The following is an 18,334-nucleotide window of genomic DNA, read 5'->3' on the forward strand; positions in this document are numbered from 1 at the left end:
ATGCATACATATATAAATATGCAGATAAGGTGGGGCAGCATTAGAAAAAGTGTTATAACATACCCTCGTGAAGTCAAAGTTTCATTCAGCAGGTTGATTTAACATTATAAAATGTGATGGCTAATTCCAAAGGAAGATATACTCTCTGAAATAAAGTGGAGCCTCATAACTCCATTCCATTTCAGGGATCCTGAGGACAGTTTTTGGCTTTAACCTCAGAGTTGAATTTGTTCTCTGGTGAAACCTGAGTCAGGCTGTTTATGAAGACAGAAAAGACAAAGGTTAAGCAGGGGCGTCTATATCAAAGGCACACAAATGGATGACAGATGATGGTCATATTTCTATGTCCAAATCCGTGCTTTTCATCCAAACCAAATAAACAAATGATTGATATTTGTTCGCAGGACTCCATCTTCAATCTGTTCTCATCTCACATGATGGTTTTTGCCCAGGATAACCTTAAAACCATATTATGGAATGTTTCACCACTTTCAAATGCTACTGAATAGTTCAAAGTTTTCTCTGTTTTGCCACGGAGATTAGAAGCTCATCTTTCCTTCTCATTCAGTGAGATAACAGTCTTTGGCTTTAGTGCAGGACTTCAAGGCAAGAACTGGAGGCGAAGCAAGCTTTTTATGGGCAGGGAACGTGCTACCCAGTCTGTTATTTTGTACTCTCTGAAGTGCTTAGTGCAGTGCTGGGCACACAGTAAGCGCCAATAAATACCATTGATAAAAGTAGACTGCTCTCCCCCCTATCTTCCCCACCCTCTCCTCCTACCCCGGCTTTGGTTTTATTTGAAAATACCCATAAGAAAAGAACACCTATATTAAAAAAGCCAGCTGGTTATCAGTAAGTGAAAAATACTATATATTAAAAATATGTACCTATACATCTTTGGGGTTCATGTTCTAAAATACTTGCATGTTGCTGAGTTCACACAGTTCTGCAAACTGTTTAATTTGTTCTCCTTAAAACAACTGATATACAATAGTTTAAAAGACATTTTCCTATAAATGACATTGTTGTCGTTACTCAGATGAAGTGTTCATTCCTGTGATGGTTTCAAGTCTCTTCCTCCTGCAAGGCCAGGTTATGATCCCGCTTTCCCTTAGGCCAAAGGCTAGCTTTGGAGAGTCATAGAAAGGGACCAGGTCTGAGAGATGGCCATTTATTCTGTCCTGTAACTAACTGCTGCAGAGACTCCCTACAACATGAAGTGTGTGTAGCCTTCTGCCCCAGTCACTATAACATCCATCCAGATCCTCATGGCTTCGGGTGTTGGAGCCACCATATAATAGATACGGTCATGGGTTTTTACACTAAAAGTGAGCAGTGGATTAGGGCTCTAGAAGGAGAAAAAAGAAAAATCATCAATTAAACCACCTGACATGGAGAGATCAAATGCTCACTCCTCACTTCTCCACTCACCCTCATCCCATCTACGCCTTCACACACCCCACCTTTGTGCTTTACACTCCCCCATTTCTGAGTTGCCTCTCTATTACCAAGATTTTATGACTTGCCCCTACTGTGCCTGAGGCTTCACTCACTCTGGGCCCTAGCTTTCCCTGCCATTCCAGTCTTACCCCAACAGAGCATTCACTGAATTGTTTAGGAAGCCCCACTTCCTCCAGGGAGTTTCTAATCACCCATCTCTGCTCTGGAGCACTGGTTCTTCTTGCTGATAATTCTGCATTTATCTCCCTGCTCCTCTAAAACTTCCAGTGGTTGCCCTCCATCTCCACATCAAGCAGAAACGCCTCACCTTTAAGATAGTTCTCTCTCCACTACTTAATTCTTACTCAGCTTGCACGTTTCATTCTTCTTGGGCCAAACTACTCACTTGCCTTCATTCTTGCCACCAACTTCTGGGCTCTTGCCCTTCCTTCAGCTTGGAACCCCCTTCACACCAGACCACAGCTCTCTCCATCCTCAAACCCTTTCTAAAATCACATCTCCTACATGAGTCCTTTCCTGATTAATCTTTCATCTCCTTACACTACTTCCCCCACAATTGCAGCTTTAGCACTTCCACATCACCTAAGCATTGGGCACACACACATTTCTCTATGGCACTTATTTAATACCTGTAGATTTTATTGCTTCTCCTACTTGTAGTTTACTTTAGTTTCCCTCTCCCCACTAGGTTGTAAGACTGTTGAAGGTAGAAATCATGTGTGCTAATTCTTTTGAAATCTCCCAAGCACTAAATGAATACTATCGGTTGATTGGTGGAGCCTAGATTTATTGGACCTTGTTTTTCTCCTGAAGCCTTGGCCCTTAGCTAGGGTCTCATTGCCATTCCTGCACCATTAGCACCAGCCAGTGCCCGACAAGTTCCTTCCACATTGCCTGATCATCCCAAGCAACTCTTCTCCCACCCAGGGTCTAATTGACTGAAAGAAAAGAAAAAAGCAGGGAGCAGGGATCTTAGCAATATGGCCTGCCTCTTTGTTGATGTCTTTCATTCATTCATTCAATCGTATTTATTGAGCGCTTACTGTGTGCAGATTATTATACTAAGCACTTGGGAAGTACAAGTTTGCAACATGGTCCCTACCCAACAGCGGGCTCACAGTCTAGAAGGGGGAGACAAACAAAACAAAACATGTAGACAGGTGTCAAAGTCGTCTCAGAACAAATATAATTAAAGCTATTGCAGATCTGGGTTCTTAAAGATGAACTACCAAACATGCAAAACCACTGAGACTAGGGTCTCAGGCAGGATTTGCCTGCTTGTCTTGGAACATGAGATCTTCCATTTGTCTAACAGGTGTTTCTGATTCATGAGGAAGGAGTTTGAAGGGCGTGGTTCTCAGGATGGGCAGGGAGGGAGTCGGTCATCATTTTGTGTCAGAGATGCCAATTTCATCTAGGTTGTGGTAGGGACTTTTTGAGTGGGACCTCCAGGCTTACTCTTGTCCGATCTCTGACAAGACCTGGGAGTTTTCAGTCAGGGCTGAAAAGACCAAAATGGTGGCTTTTGGACCTGTTAGACTGTCCTCTCCCAATCGCCAAGCCTTTACAATCCCTGCCCTCCTTCACCCTGCCTTTGCAATGTTCTGTGTCTCCACAGTGTTTCTCCAGCCACTAGGCATCAGCCTCCATGAAAGCGCCCACTCTCCACCACCCCTGGTTTTACACTGGGTCCTGAGGTCAGCTTAGAGCCTCAAAAGGACATAACACACATACACATGTACATTGTCTCTGGGTCAGCGTGGTGGTGGGACATATCCCATTGACCAGAAATTTTGCTCCAGGCAAGGCCCCCTGATTTTTGGGCTCTGTTCTGCCATCTAATAAGCATCTAATAAAGGCCTTTTGTTTTCCTGGAGTGATGGGTGGGGCCTCTTCAACCATGGAGGTGAAAGCAATGGCTGCTGCTACAGGAAAAAGCCTCCCTTTCTCCAACTTTTCTTTACACTGCTGGGGCCACAAACAAATAGAAGTTTAGGGTGCAGGCTAGGTGGGATGCTCCTCTTAATTCCCAGTCTCAACTGGGACTCACCGTGGGACAGGAGGAAGGTGGGTTCTTCATCTTGGGACTCTATGCTGGCTTAAACTTTGGTGGGGATAAGATGGAATGGGATGGGTGGGACTGGCCAGACTGAGGGGAAATACCCAGATATTAAACTTTCATTTTGGGCCTGGGTGATTCAGTTCTGGCGGAGGAATTCAGTGTACCTGCCAGGCCATCTGGACTGGTTCTGGTCAGGCCTCTGCTGTCAAGGCAGGACTACTGGCCCGGTGTGCCTGTGGGGAGCTCCAGTCATCCTGAACCCAAACCCTGTCCTGGCCATGATGGAGGCCTCACCCTCATACCTTCTCCTCTCCCCAACTCTGCCAGAGGCAGGTTTTCCACGTTCGTCAGATCCCATCCCTACACCAAGGAGCAGAGGACTAAGCTGGGGGAGCACTAGATGGCTTCCCCACAGCCATCCCTCTTCCTCCTGACCGTAGCAAAAAAAGCCTTTTTTCCCTGTCACTCTGCCCATCTTCTCTACCCCTGCCTGCACAAAGGAGCAGTCCCCAAGTCTACTGGGGATAGAGATGGAGGGTCAGCCCAGGAAACCCCCACATTTAGTTTCTGTTTACCTTATGTGCATTCTTTAAGTGATCATAATAGACTTCTTCGATAGCTTGAAAATAGATCACACCTTTCAATTTCGCTTCGTGTTTATCTGCAAAGACAGATGGGGATAGTGAAATGTGTATCTCCACACAGTTATGGGAGATGATGATAATGATGATGGCATTTATTAAGCGCTTACTATATGCAAAGCACTGTTCTATGCGCTGGGGAGGTTACAAGGAGATCAGGTTGTTCCACAGGGGGCTCACAGTCTTAATCCCCATTTTACAGATGAGGGAACTGAGGCACAGAGAAGTGAAGTGACTTGCCCAAAGTCACACAGCTGACAATTGGCAGAGCCGGGTTTCGAACCCATGACCCCTGACTCCAAAACCCGGGCTCTTTCCACTGAGCCACGCTGCTTCTCTATCACAGGGGCCAAACTGATTTCCTCTTGATAATCACAAAGTATTTCCCCCTTATTGGAAGGTAGGAGTGAATCATCAGCCCCTTCTTCCTGACAAATCAGAATGCCCCGTACTTCTTTGATAGCTTGAAAATAGATCACACCTTTTTATTTCACTTCGTGTTCATCTGCAAAGAGAGATGGGGACAGTGAAACGTGCATCTCCACGCAGTTATGGGAGATCACCGGGGCCAAACTGATTTCCTCTTGATAATCACAAAGAATTACCCCCCTATTGGAAGGTGGGAAGGTGGATCATCAGCCCCTTCTCCCTGACAAATCGGAATGCCCTGTTGACCCTTTGCCTAGAAACACTCGTGGCTGCAGATCCCACATTTTGCAATCCAGATGAGTGAGTGGCTTTGTCAAGGCTCAGAGGAACCCAGCATCAGATCTCCTGACTCTGGTGTAAGGCAGTGGTACCACTCAGACCACTCAGAAATCATGGCCTAGTGGAAAGGCAGAGGACTGTGAGTCACCTCTGTCATTTGTGGATTGTGTGACCTTGGGCAAGTCACTTAGCTATTCTGGGCCTCAGTTTCTTCATCTGTAGAATGGGCATGAAATACTTGTTCTCCCTCCCCCATAGGCTGTGAGCCCCATGTAATGATAATAATTTAAAAAAATAATAATTATGGTACTTGTTAAGCACTTACTCTATGCCAAGCACTGATCTAAGCACTGGGGTAGATACAGGTTAACCAGGTTGGAAACAGTCCCTGTCCCACACTGGGCTTCACTCAATCCCCAATTTTTACAGATAAAGTAACTGAGGCACAGAGAAATTAAATGATTTGCCCAAGGTCCCACAGCAGACAAGTGGTGGAACTGAGATTTGAACCCATGATACCTTTTGACTCCCAGGCCCATGCTCTATCCATTACACCATGCTGCTTCTCTAGGACAGAGACTGTATCTAACCTGATTAATTTATGTCTACCTCAGTGCCGGGCACAGCGTAAACACATAAACAAACACTTAAACATCCCATTATTATTAATGGGATGATGGGGCCTATTAGAAAGGAGACTGTAAACTCCTTGTGGGCAGGGATCATATCAACTGTATAGTAGTTATTGTTTATTTTAATATATGTAGAGAGCAGTATGGCATAATGGATAGAGGATGGGCCTGGGAGTCAGAAGGTCATGGGTTCTAATCCCAATTCCACCATGTGTCTGCTGTGTGACATTGGACACATCATTTCACTTCTCTGTGCTGCAGTTACCTCATCTGTAAAATGGGGATTAAGACTGTGAGCCCCATGTGGGGCTATGTGTAATCTGATTTGCTTGTATCCACCCCAGCACTTAGTACAGTACTTGATACAAAGTAAGCACTTAATAAATACCATAATTGTTATTATTATTATTATTCTGTCTCCCCATCTAGATTGTAAGCTCCTCGTGGGCCGGAAACATATTTGTCAACTCTACTGTACTATTATTTTTATTATTATCATATTTGTTAAGCACATACTTTGTAAGTTCTAAGCACTGTTCTAAGCTCTGGGGTAGATACAAGTTAATCAGGTTGGACACAGTCCCTGTCCCACATGGGACTCACAGTCTAAGTAGGAGGGGAAACAGGCATTAATCCTCATTTTACAATTGAAAAAACAGGCCCAGAGAAGTGAAGGGACTTCATAAACCAATCAATCATATTTATTGAGCGCTTACTGTGTGCAGAGCACTGTACTAAGCGCTTAGGAAGTACAAGTTGGCAACATATAGAGACAGTCCCTACCCAACAGTGGGCTCACAGTCTAGAAGGGGGAGACAGAGAACAAAACCAAACATATTAACAAAATAAAATAAATAGAATAGATATGTACAAGTAAAATAAATTGAGTAATAAGTATGTACAAACATATATAAAAATCTCCAGTGGCTACCAATCAATCTGCGCATCAGGCAGAAACTCCTCACCCTCGGCTTCAAGGCTCTCCATCACTTCGCACCCTCCTACCTCACCTCCCTTCTCTCCTTCTACAGCCCAGCCCGCACTCTCCACTCCTCTGCTGCTAATCTCCTCACCGTACCTCGTTCTCACCTCTCCCGCCGTCGACCCCCAGCCCACGTCATCCCCCTGGCCTGGAATGCCCTCCCTCTGCCCATCCGCCAAGCTAGCTCTCTTCCTCCCTTCAAGGCCCTACTGAGAGCTCACCTCCTCCAGGAGGCCTTCCCAGACGGAGCCCTTCCTTCCTCTCCCCCTTGTCCCCCTCTCCATCCCCCCATCTTACCTCCTTCCCTTCCCTACAGCACCTGTATATATGTATATATGTTTGTACATATTTATTACTCTATTTATTTTACTTGTACATATCTATTCTATTTATTTTATTTTGTTAGTGTGTTTGGTTTTGTCCTCTGTCTCCCCCTTTTAGACTGTGAGCCCACTGTTGGGTAGGGACTGTCTCTATATGTTGCCAACTTGTACTTCCCAAGCGCTTAGTACAGTGCTCTGCACACAGAAAGCACTCAATAAATATGATTGATTGATTGATATACATATATATACAGGTGCGTGGGGAAGGGAAGGAGGTAAGACAGGGGATGGAGAGGGAGACGACGGGGAGAGGAAGGAAGGGGCTCAGTCTGGGAAGGCCTCCTGGAGGAGGTGAGCTCTCAGTAGGGCCTTGAAGGGAGGAAGAGAGCTAGCTTGGCGGATGGGCAGAGGGAGGGCATTCCAGGCCAGGGGGATGATGTGGGCCGGGGGTTGACGGCGGGACAGGTGAGAACGAGGCACGGTGAGGATATTAGCAGCAGAGGAATGGAGGGTGTGGGCTGGGCTGTAGAAGGAGGTGAGAGAAGGGAGGTGAGGTGGGAGGGGGCGAGGTGATGGAGAGCCTTGAAGCCAAGGGTGAGAGTTTCTTCCTGATGCGCAGATTGATTGGTAGCCACTGGAGATTTTTGAGGAGGGGAGTAACATGCCCAGAGCGTTTCTGGACAAAAACAATCCGGGCAGCAACATGAAGTATGGATTGAAGTGGGGAGAGACACGAGGATGGGAGATCGGAGAGGAGGCTGATACAATAGTCCAGACGGGATAGGATGAGAGCTTGAACGAGCAGGGTAGCCGTTTGGATGAAGAGGAAAGGGCGGAGCTTGGCAATGTTGCAGAGCTGAGACCAGCAGGTTTTGGTGACGGCTTGGATGTGAGGGGTGAACGAGAGAGCGGAGTCGAGGATGACACCGAGGTTGCGGGCCTGTGAGACGGGAAGGATGGTAGTGCCATCAACAGTGATGGGAAAGTCAGGGAGAGGCCAGGGTTTGGGAGGGAAGACAAGGAGTTCAGTCTTGGACATGTTGAGTTTTAGGTGGCGGGCAGACATCCAGATGGAGATGTCCTGAAGGCAGGAGATGCAAACCTGGAGGGAGGGGGAGAGAGCAGGGGCAGAGATGTAGATTTGGGTGTCATCAGCGTAGAGATGATAGTTGAAGCTGTGGGAGCGAATGAGGTCTCCAAGGGACTGAGTGTAGATCCATGATAGAAGGGGACTGAGAACTGAACCTTGGGGAACCCCCACAGTAAGGGGATGGGAGGGGGAGGAGGAGCCTGCAAAAGAGACTGAGAATGAACGACCGGAGAGATAAGAGGAGAACCAGGAGAGGATGGAGTCTGTGAAGCCAAGGTTGGATAGCGTGTTCAGGAGAAGGGGGCTCCCATAGTGTCGAAGGCAGCTGAGAGGTCGAGGAGGATTAGAATAGAGTATGAGCCATTAGATTTGGCAAGCAGGAGGTCATTGGTGACCTTTGAGAGGGCAGTTTCCGTGGAATGTAGGGGACGGAAGCCAGACTGGAGGGGGTCGAGGAGAGAGTTGGTGTTGAGGAATTCTAGGCAGCGAGTGTACACGACTTGTTCAAGGAGTTTGGAAAGGAATGGTAGGAGGGAGATGGGGCGATAACTAGAAGGTGAGGTGGGGTCAAGAGAGGGTTTTTTTTAGGATGGGAGAGACATGGGCATGTTTGAAGGCAGAGGGGAAGGAACCAGTGGAGAGTGAGCGGTTGAAGATGGAAGTTAAGGAGGGGAGAAGTGATGGAGCGAGAGATTTCATGAGATGAGAGCGAATGGGGTCAGAAGCACAGGTGGCCTGAGTAGCACTTGAGAGGAGGGAGGAGAGCTCCTCTGAGGATACTGCTGGGAAGGATGGGAGAGTAGCAGAAAGTGTTGAGAGCTGGGGAGTTGGAGAAGTGGGGGGAGTGACTTTGGGGAGGTCGGCCTGATGGATTTAATTTTATTAATGAAGTAGGAGGCCAGATCGTTGGGGGTGAGGGAAGGAGGAGGGGGAGGAACCGGGGGCCTGAGAAGGGAGTTGAATGTATGGAAGAGCTGACGGGGATGATGGGCATGGGTGTCTATAAGGGAGGAGAAATAGATTTGTCTTGCAGAGGAGAGGGCTGACGTAAGGCAGGAAAGGATAAACTTGAAGTGAACGAGGTTGACATGGTGTTTAGACTTTCGTTCGGCAGCTCGCGCATAAGAGCGAAGGAGGCAGACATTGGCAGTGATCCAGAGCTGTGGGTTAGTGGTATGAGAGCAGCGAAGGGAAAGGGGAGCGAGTGAGTCTAGATGAGTAGAAAGGGTAGAGTTGAGAGCAGTAATCTGATCATCAAGATTGGGTAGAGAGGAGAGGGAGACGAGGTGGGGTGTGAGGCGCTCAGAAAGATGGATGGGGTCAAGAGAGCGGAGATCTCTGTGAAGGAGTAATATGGACTTACAGGGGAAAGGAGTGTGAGTGAGGAGGCAGGTGAGAAGATTATGCTCAGAGAGAGGGATTTCAGATTTGGTGAGGGTGGACACAGTGCAGCGGTAGGAGATGATGAGGTCGAGGGTATGACCAAGTTGGTGAGTGGGCGAGGTGGGGTGGAGCAAGAGGTTGGCAGCGTACTAAAGTCAGACAGCAAGCAATGACAGCACTGGGATTAGAACCCAGGTTCTCTGACTCTCAAACTCATGCTCTTTCCACAAGGCAACACTGCTTCTCTATTGTATTCTCCCAAACACTTAGCATAATACTTGCACACAGTAAGCACTCAATAAATACCATTGATTATTTGTATTTCACCAAATGGCATTGGGAATTAATTCATTTTAGAGCTATCTTTCCAGTCCTTGCAGCCATCTTGAAGGACACCACCAGGTCTGACATTCGACCTGATCCAGTAATCTCATTTATAAAATTGTTCAGAAGATGTATTGGTTTTTATCCATGAGTATCTACAATACACTTAATTTTATGATAATGGCTAACTATGCATTAATTGATCCCCAAGCCTTGTGTCTAATTATCTAAGAATTGCTAGGAACTATAATCTTGCCTTTTCTTGAAAATGTATCTGGGTAAATCACAATAAACATTTGGCTACATATAGTAGACCTTCTACAGACATATCTTTCCCCTGAAATATATACAGTAAGTATTGATTTTTTAATCTTGCAAAAGATTTCTAAAAGAGAGATCATTTTTGTTGAGCACACTACCCCAATTAGCTGCTTATCTCCAGGTGACAAATTTTTTGTTTTTCTTGGGTCAAATAATGGTTGGTAAAATATAACAACAACTGGGATAATAATTCATGGCTATTTCTGTAAATCATTCAATGACGATCTGGGGCAGTTTTTAATTACACTCAGGAAATGTATTTTTGCAGTGGACTAGACAAAAGTGGGAAGAAGATTTAAGAATTTAGTTTCAAATTTAGTTAATCAATAAGTCAATCATTGGTATTTATTGAGCGCTTTCTTTATACTATGCATTCCACTAAGCATCTGGGAGAGCACAACACAACAGAATTAGCAGACACACTCCCTGCCCATAATGAGCTTACAGTCTAGAAGGGGAGACATACATTAATCTAAACAAATAATTTATAATGGATAACTTAGAGATATGTACATTGTGGTTACATAATAGTTACATGGTAAATATGTAAATGCACATATTTACAAATAATGGTATTTGTAAAGTGCTTACTATGTGCCAAGCACTGTTCTAAGCACTGGGCTAGATACAAGGTAATCAGGTTGTCCCATATGGGGCTCTCAGTCTTAATCCCCATTTTCCAGATGAGGTAACTAAGGCACAGAGAAGGTAAGTGGCTTGCCCAATGTCACAAGCAGACAAGTAGCAGAGCCGGAATTAGAACCCACGTCCTCTGACTCCCAAACCCATGCTCTTTCCATTATGCACACTGCTTCTCTGTGCTGTGAGGTTGAGGGTGGGTGAATATCAAATGCCCAAAGGTCACAAATCCAAGTACACAGGCAATGCAGAAGGGAGAGTGAACTGGGAAAAAGAGGACTTAATTGGAGAAGGTCTCTTACAGAGATGTGACCTTAATGATGCTTTGGAAGAGTACTGTACTCTACCAAGCACTTAGTATAGTACTTACTAAGCACTCAATAAATACTATTGATTGTGTGACTGAATGATTGACAATTTCTCCTCTCAATCCTTCTCACTTCTCCCCTTCCCTTTCCCCATTCCCTGCAGCCAGCATTCTCATTCCAAGGTTTCCCAGTAGGAATTTTGACATAATTATGGTCCTGCTCCTAATTAATGGATTCTCTTAGTAGATTCACTTCATTTGGTCTAGGAAGATTAGTGTTGGAGGAGAAGGATAGGTGTAACATTTTTATCATGAACAATGGCACCCTCTTTGCTTTTATGATGAAAAAATATGATTTTACCTGTTGATTTCTACACCAAGACCTTTAGCACCTTTCTCTTTTCTATTCAGTTTGAAACCAATTCTTTCATGATTTTATACTTTCTAAGTCTTTAGCCATTAGAGGGCAGACTGTACCTCCTGATCCCCTGCTAATTCCTTGAACACCAACCTACTCTACCTCAATTTCCCGCGGCAGACCCTTTGCCCACATTTTTCCTCTGTCCTGTAACTCCCATCCCCCTCATATTCAACAGACCACCACTCTCCCTATCTTCAAAGCCCAACTGAAATCACATCTTCTGTAGACTGTAAACTCATCATGGGCTGGGATTACGTCTACCACCTCTGTTGCATTTAACTTTCCCAAGCAATTAGTACAGTAAGCACTCAATAAATATCATCGATTGCTTAATTGATTGATCTCCTCCAAGGAGCCCTCCCTAACTAAGCCCTCACTTCTGCATCACCTATGCACTTGAGTCTGTTTCCCTTAAATACTTTGATATTCACCCCTCCCCCGGACCCACAACACTTCTTTTTTAATGGTATTTGTTCAGCGCTTACTAGTGTCAAACACTGTTTTAAGCATTGGGGTAGTTTGGACACAGTCCCTGTTGCTCATGGAACTCACTATCTAAGTAGGAGGGAGAACAGGTATTTAATCCTCATTTTACAATTGAATAAACTGGGGCACAGAGAAGTGAAGTGCCTTGCAGAGTCAGGATTAGAACCCAAGTCCTCTGACTCCCAGGCCGAGGCTCTTTCCCGTAGGCCACGCTGCTTCTCTACTGGGCCCATTCCCCAAGAGTCCAGGATGGGCAGAAAGAGAGACTCCAGGGAACCATACATTTATGCATACTTGTAACTTGTTTTAATGCCTGTTTCCTCCTCTAGTCTTCAGGCTCCTTGTGGGCAGGGATCGTGCCTACCTACTCTATTGGGTTATACTCTACCAAATGCTTAGTACATTGCTCTGCACAGTGTAAAGTGCTTAGTCAATACCATTGACTGAATGACTGATTGACCAAGGGAATAGTTCTACAGTGGCCTTTTCAAAGAAGGAACAGTATTTTCTGCCAGGGACCCCATAGTGTTTGGGGCTTCCTAAGAAAGCGTATTATTCGGGAAGAGGCAGGGAAAAGGAGGGTCAGGATTCATTTCCCTGACTGAGTCAGAAAGTGATATGACAACAGTCCAGGCAATCAGAACTCTCTGCTGAGAGGCCAGGTGTGAGCTGGGTTCACCCAGGCTGTATTGGGTTGTGTGGGTAGAAAGGTCAGCGGTCTGGACTAATAGTAATGATAATAATGATAATAACTGTGGTATTTGTTAAGCACTTATTACATACTAAGCACTCTTCTAAGCGTAGGGGTAGATACTAGGTAATCAGGTCAGACACAGTCCCTGTCCCACATAGGGCTCACAGTCTAGCTAGGAGGGAGAACAGGTATTGAATCCCCATTTGACAGATGAGGGCACTAAGGCACAGAGAAGTGACTTGTCCAAGGTCACACACAAGACATGAGGTGCAGTCAGAATTAGAACCCAAGTCTTCTGACCCCTCCCATTCGAGTATCACCATTCCCACAATCAATGAATTAGTATGCTATTCAATAAACCCTGTCCGTGCTAAGTGCTGGAGTAGGTTAATGATAATCAGATGAAACACAGACCCTTGCACCACATGGAGCTCCCAATCCAAGGAAAGAGTAGGATCTCATCAAAATATTCAGGAGCCTTAACTTTGCTCCCATACTTTAGGGTGGACTGCCACCCTCCCCCTTGGAGCCATAAAGCGACCAGAGATGGACCCAAGATCATGGCTCTGCTGATAATACTTTTCTGGTCCTCCTCAGACCCAGAAATGGAGCATGAGTGTCTCCTCTCTCCCTCTCCTAAAGGGCCTAGGAGAAAGGGCCATCTGCCCCATTATCCCCACCAGGGCACAAAGGCATGGGGTGGGGAATTCCCTAGGCATCACCAGGGAGGACACTTCACAGGGAAGCTGCATTTGGGCAGCCTTGCAGATGCTTAAGCTGCAGCAGTTCCCAAGGTCTGACTCCCACCCTGTCCCCGGAGATCCCCCAAGCTGCTGGGGCGGACTGGTCAGAGATGAGGGGGCTAGTCAACTCCTCCCACAAGGATCCAGGTAGAGGAATTTCTCATGCCCATCCCCTGCCTGGTGACCTCCAGTAAAGCAGCAGTGGAGAAAAAGAGGCCACACAAGAGAGTATCTCCTTCTCTTTTTGCCTGCTTTCCTCTCTGCCCCGCTCTCCGACTGCTCTGCTCCCTTGATGCTCTGCCCCAAACCCAAAAATTAAAAGTGGTTGTCCTTGGTTGGAAAATACAAATATCCAGCAACCACCAGATTGTCTAGCCCCATAAGACCTTCAAAGTCAATCCTCAAAGCAGTCATTCCTCTCTATGGGCCCTCTAGATCCTCACTGCCTGGCTGTCAGTTTAGAATGATGCCCAAAGATGAAAAACAGTACTTCAGCCATCACTTTGAAACTTATGATTTGGGCAGGGGGGAGGGTCTCTGGATCCTGGGTAATGATTCTTGGACAGCTCCACCCCTCAGGGTGAATTTGAGGGATGGGAGCACAACTGCTACAGTTCAGGGAAGGCAGGGGAAATCAAATCAGTCGATGCTATTGAGTACTTGTGTGCACAGCACTGTATTAAGCGCTTGGGAGAGTTCAATTTAATAGAGTAAAACGCTACGTTTCCCAGGAAGCAGAGCTGGTTCCCTACATTTCCCAGAGGCCACTGAGGCTTTCTGGGAAGAGTTTGCCTTCACTACCAGGGTGTAGCTAAACTTTTATTACTGAGTGCTGAGACTCCCTAGGTCTCTCCACCCTCTGTTGTTGCCTGCTTTGGAACCCAGCAGGACTCTGTCCCTACTTTAATTTGAATATTCCCTAAGAGTGGGTATGGTGGGTTTTTTTATCTCTCTCTGCTTCACCAATCTATGGAGTAGAGTATGCCAGGAACATAAGGACTTATTTGGGCTATTTTTGATTCCATCCCTTTTCTGGGCAAAAGTTTTAGAGGAAGCATGCATCTGGGCTTTGAAGACCTGGACTCAGCACATGCTATGGTGTCTCTGGAATCAGTCAGGCTTGGTGTGTGCAGCCTTAAATCTCAGTTGGTGAGTCTCCATCGGAAACGTCTTTCTGCACTTTGTAATCAACAGTAGTATTAATTAGAAATGCATGGCTGGCCATCCTTCTGTCTGAGAGCTATTTACCCATGCTTTTGCACAGCTAGTTCCCAGGTGCTAAACTTTTCCACGGCAGCCCTGATTGGGGCACTTTGGAGGAAGAAAGAAGTCAAAGGGCAACTCCAAGTTGGTCCCCTTGACAGTTGAGGGAGGCAGGGGGACAGCCCCACGATGGGGGGCGGCACACACAAAGGCTCTTGGCGAGGCCCGAGGGGCAGAGAGTGGAGAGAGGGAGGAAGAAGCAGCATGGTCTAGTGGAAAGAATATGGGCCTAGTTGAAAGAGCATGGGCTATGGAGTCAGAAGACCTGGGTTCTAATCCCTGCTCTGTCAATTGCTTGCTATGTGACCTTGAGTAAGTCACATGACTTCCCTGTACCTCAGTTTCCTCAACTGTAAAGTGGTGATTCAATGCCTGTTATCCCTCCTACTTAGTCTGTAAGACCCATGTGGGACAGGGACTGTGTCTGACCTAATTGTTCTGTACCTACCCCAGCACTTAGAACAATGTTTGACCATTTGCTTAACAAATACCATGAAATGAGGCAAGATACACTGCATGATATGAGTATCTTCTCCTCACTGCAGGCTCCTGTTTGGCTTCCCCTGGGATCATCCCAACTGGAGGGAGACTCCCACAGGATGAGTGGATCGTTGGGGGGCCGGAGAGGGAGAGGAGGAGAAACCGAAGCTTGATGGGTGAGTAGCCCATTCACCATGAGGAACCAAGTAAATGGAGAGAGTGGAGCCCAACTCAGACACAACAAAAGCCATGGGGAAAGAGCCAAGAGGCTGAGTGTTAAAGGTCTGCTGAGGTGACTGGGCCCGCTGCCTTTGCAGCCTCCCAAGGCAGCCCCCGACCCTCGCTCCCCCAACACCCACCTGCATAATAGGAGAAGGTGCGCTTGTTCCGGTCAAACACAAACCACCGTTTTTTCCAGGTTTTAATTTTCCCGCCCATTTTGATGAGGAAGCCCCGACAGGTCTTCTCTGTGATTGAGACATGGTAGCAGGTCTCCACGTTGTGTCCAGCTGTTTCCACATGGCTCCGCAGATCAAAATCCTCCTTCCTAACTGGCAGGTAGCGCGTCAAGGGCCGAGCCTGCAACAGAACACAACCCATTCGGCTTGCAAAACCCCAGGAACATGGCACACCAATTACGACGAGGAGAGGCATGAGAGGATCAAAGATTAAACCCTGACAGAAAAAGGGAGCTGTTCAGGCGGGCCAGGCACCTGGGCCGCCTATTGCATCTGGAGGCAACAGGGACAAACTGATCTCTCCCATGGAAATGAAGGGGCATCTATCTGCGCCAGAGGTGCAGACAACTCCCCTCTCTTCCCCCAGTGAAGCTATGCCTTCGGATACCCTCCCTTAGAAGCTCCCTAAAATGTAAGGCCTTCAATGACCATTCTTCATGATCGAAATGCACTGGGACTCGATTCTTGGTGGGCTGTGGGGACTTGATTAATCACCACCACCTGTCCCACTCATTCTGTACTGGATGCAAAGACTAGAGTCAAGATGCTCCAACATGTTTCAGCACCAATTTAGAATAGTTATCATTTGTAGGAATAGTCCACAAGAAGTGGACTGCCACAGGGCCAAAGTCAAGGTGTGTCTGGCTCAACAAAACAAAGTTCACAGTCCTCAAAGATCTCAAAGAAATGGACCTGTAGGGTTTCTCTAACTCTCATAAAGTCTCTCTGCCTAATCATCATGACTGCCCTGTTCAGAAAGTATCAGAAAGTGTCACTAGCCCAATTTTAAAGAGATTGAAAGTGGAGGTCCAGATGTCCATCAGAGTCATTGTTAGATTTGGTCAGGACTATGCTGCTTCTCCAAACCACCACAATCCTGCATTCAAAGTGTTGTTTAGGTATCTGCCTCCTGCTCACAGTCTCAAAGCTGCACAGGGAATCTTTTGAGTCACTTTTAGAAACATTCCTAGAGGAGGGTAGTGGGTGGATGGAAGAAAATGTGCCCTTTCCTACATCTTCTCTGTCCAATATTGTGTGAGAAGCAGCGTGGTCTAGTGGAAAGAACACATCCCTGGGAGTCAGAGGACCTGGGATTCAGTCCAGGCTTTGCCACACATCTACCGTGTGACCTTGGGCAAGTCACTTTACTTCTTTGTGCCCCAGTTAGTTCATATGTAAAATGGGGATTAAGACTGTGAGCCCCTTGTGGGACAGGGACCTGATAGTTTGTATCTACCTCAGTGCTTAATACAGTGCCTGGCACATAGTATGTGCTTAACAGGTACCATTAGAAAACAAAATAGAGCTAGGACAGGACAATTCATCCCTAGGTCAGGGATGATGGGACTGTATATCCCACAGACAGAAATAATGCTCAGTCTCCTTTTTCGACATTCCTCAAACATTAGTCAGCAGAAACTATCATGGAGAGTGATCAGACTTGAAGTGCTTAATACAACCAGGAATTCTGTCCATTCCAAATCACTCCATGAGGAGTGATGACTACCGAAAATGACAGCTGACAAGTGGCGGAGCCGGGATTTGAACCAATGAGCATGTTTAGTACATATTTACTATTCTTTTGATTTTGCTAATGATGTGCACCTAGCTTTAATTCGATTCTGGCGATTTTGACACCTGTCTACATCTTTCATTTTGTTGTCTGTCTCCCCCTTCTAGACTGTGAGCCTGCTGTTGGGTAGGAACTGTCTCTATATGTTGCCGACTTGTACTTCCCAAGCACTTAGTATAGTGCTCTGCACACAGTAACTGCTCAATAAATACGATTGAATGAATGAATGAATTGGAAACAACTCTTACATTGTTCATCACAAACAGTTTATGTCAACTGTAGTTCCTTGCCCAGAAACAGGCATCTTACCCTTGATTCCAACTTGGACCATCCCAGATATGCAGTTCTATGAGAACTGCAGAACCAGAAGAGGGCTTAATCCTCTCGGAATAGAGAAGGGATTGTATGCCAGGAAGGACTGGCAGGGCAGAAAGAACAGCAGTAGGAAAAGGCTGATAAACCTGGGCTCTTTGCTTTTCCCGGATTTTCACTTCCTTTTCAATTAACTTTTGCCGTTGACTGGTTTCCTCCTGTAATCGCTTTTCTAGGAGCTCACGACGTCGCTTTTCTTCTTCCAGGGCTCGCTTCTTGGCTTCCATCTCTCGTTCCTAAATATCACCAGATAAAGAATCTTATTTTAAGCCTTAACAGAGTCACAAACTCAAGGAGACACATTTGAAAAGACTGGCTCTGCTGTTCTTTTGAGTTAATGGTTGGGAAGTGGAAGCAGTGCAGCCTCGTGAAAAGAGCACGGGTCTCAGAGACAGAGGACCTACGTTCTAATCCTGGCTCCACATTTTGCCTGCTCTGTGCCTGTGGGAAAGTCCAGTTTCCTCATCTATAAAATGGGGTTCAATACCTGTTCTCCCTCCTTCATAAAATGTGAGCCCCATGTGGGACAGGGATTGTATTTGATCTGATTATCTTCTATCTACCCCAGCACCTGGCAGTAAGTGCTTAAGTTCACTGCTTGGCAAATAGTAAGTGCTTAAGAAACTCTACAGTTAAAACTAAAATACAACCAGGAATTCGGTCCATTCCGAATCACTCTATGAGGAGTGATGACTACTGAGAATGATTGGAAACAACTCTTACATTGTTCATCACAAACAGTTTATGTCAACTGTAGTTCCTTGCCCAGAAACAGGCACCTTACCCTTGATTCCAGCAATCGTGTCTTTTCTGCATGAGCCTGTTTCAAAAGCCTCTCCATCTCCTCTATCCTGGCAATATTTGAAGTGCTGGCACTGAAGAACAAAAATAGCCTTGTCAGAATCTGCTCTCTATTGATGGTACACATTCACACATCCTTCACCCATGCCTGCGCAACACATTCATTCATT

The 18,334-nt window shown here is 46.2% G+C and overlaps 1 protein-coding gene across 4 annotated transcripts in view; it reads right to left on the bottom strand.

Moving 5' to 3' along the window:
• Positions 1-785: 785 nt before the first annotated feature.
• Positions 786-18,334, bottom strand: part of PHLDB2 (pleckstrin homology like domain family B member 2) — a 126,317-nt gene continuing 108,768 nt past the window's right edge. For all 4 annotated transcript variants that reach the window (XM_038759214.1, XM_038759213.1, XM_038759212.1 and 1 more), the window contains 5 exons: positions 18,148-18,238; positions 17,453-17,599; positions 15,320-15,539; positions 4,099-4,184; positions 786-1,348 (listed from right to left, as the gene is read on the bottom strand). In XM_038759214.1, coding sequence (XP_038615142.1) covers positions 1,208-1,348; positions 4,099-4,184; positions 15,320-15,539; positions 17,453-17,599; positions 18,148-18,238 — 685 coding nt within the window. In that variant the 3' untranslated portion in view covers positions 786-1,207. The remainder of the gene's footprint in view (positions 1,349-4,098; positions 4,185-15,319; positions 15,540-17,452; positions 17,600-18,147; positions 18,239-18,334) is intronic.

Source organism: Tachyglossus aculeatus, chromosome 17 (genome assembly GCF_015852505.1).
Source record: "Tachyglossus aculeatus isolate mTacAcu1 chromosome 17, mTacAcu1.pri, whole genome shotgun sequence".
NCBI classification, from domain to species: Eukaryota; Metazoa; Chordata; class Mammalia; order Monotremata; family Tachyglossidae; genus Tachyglossus; species Tachyglossus aculeatus.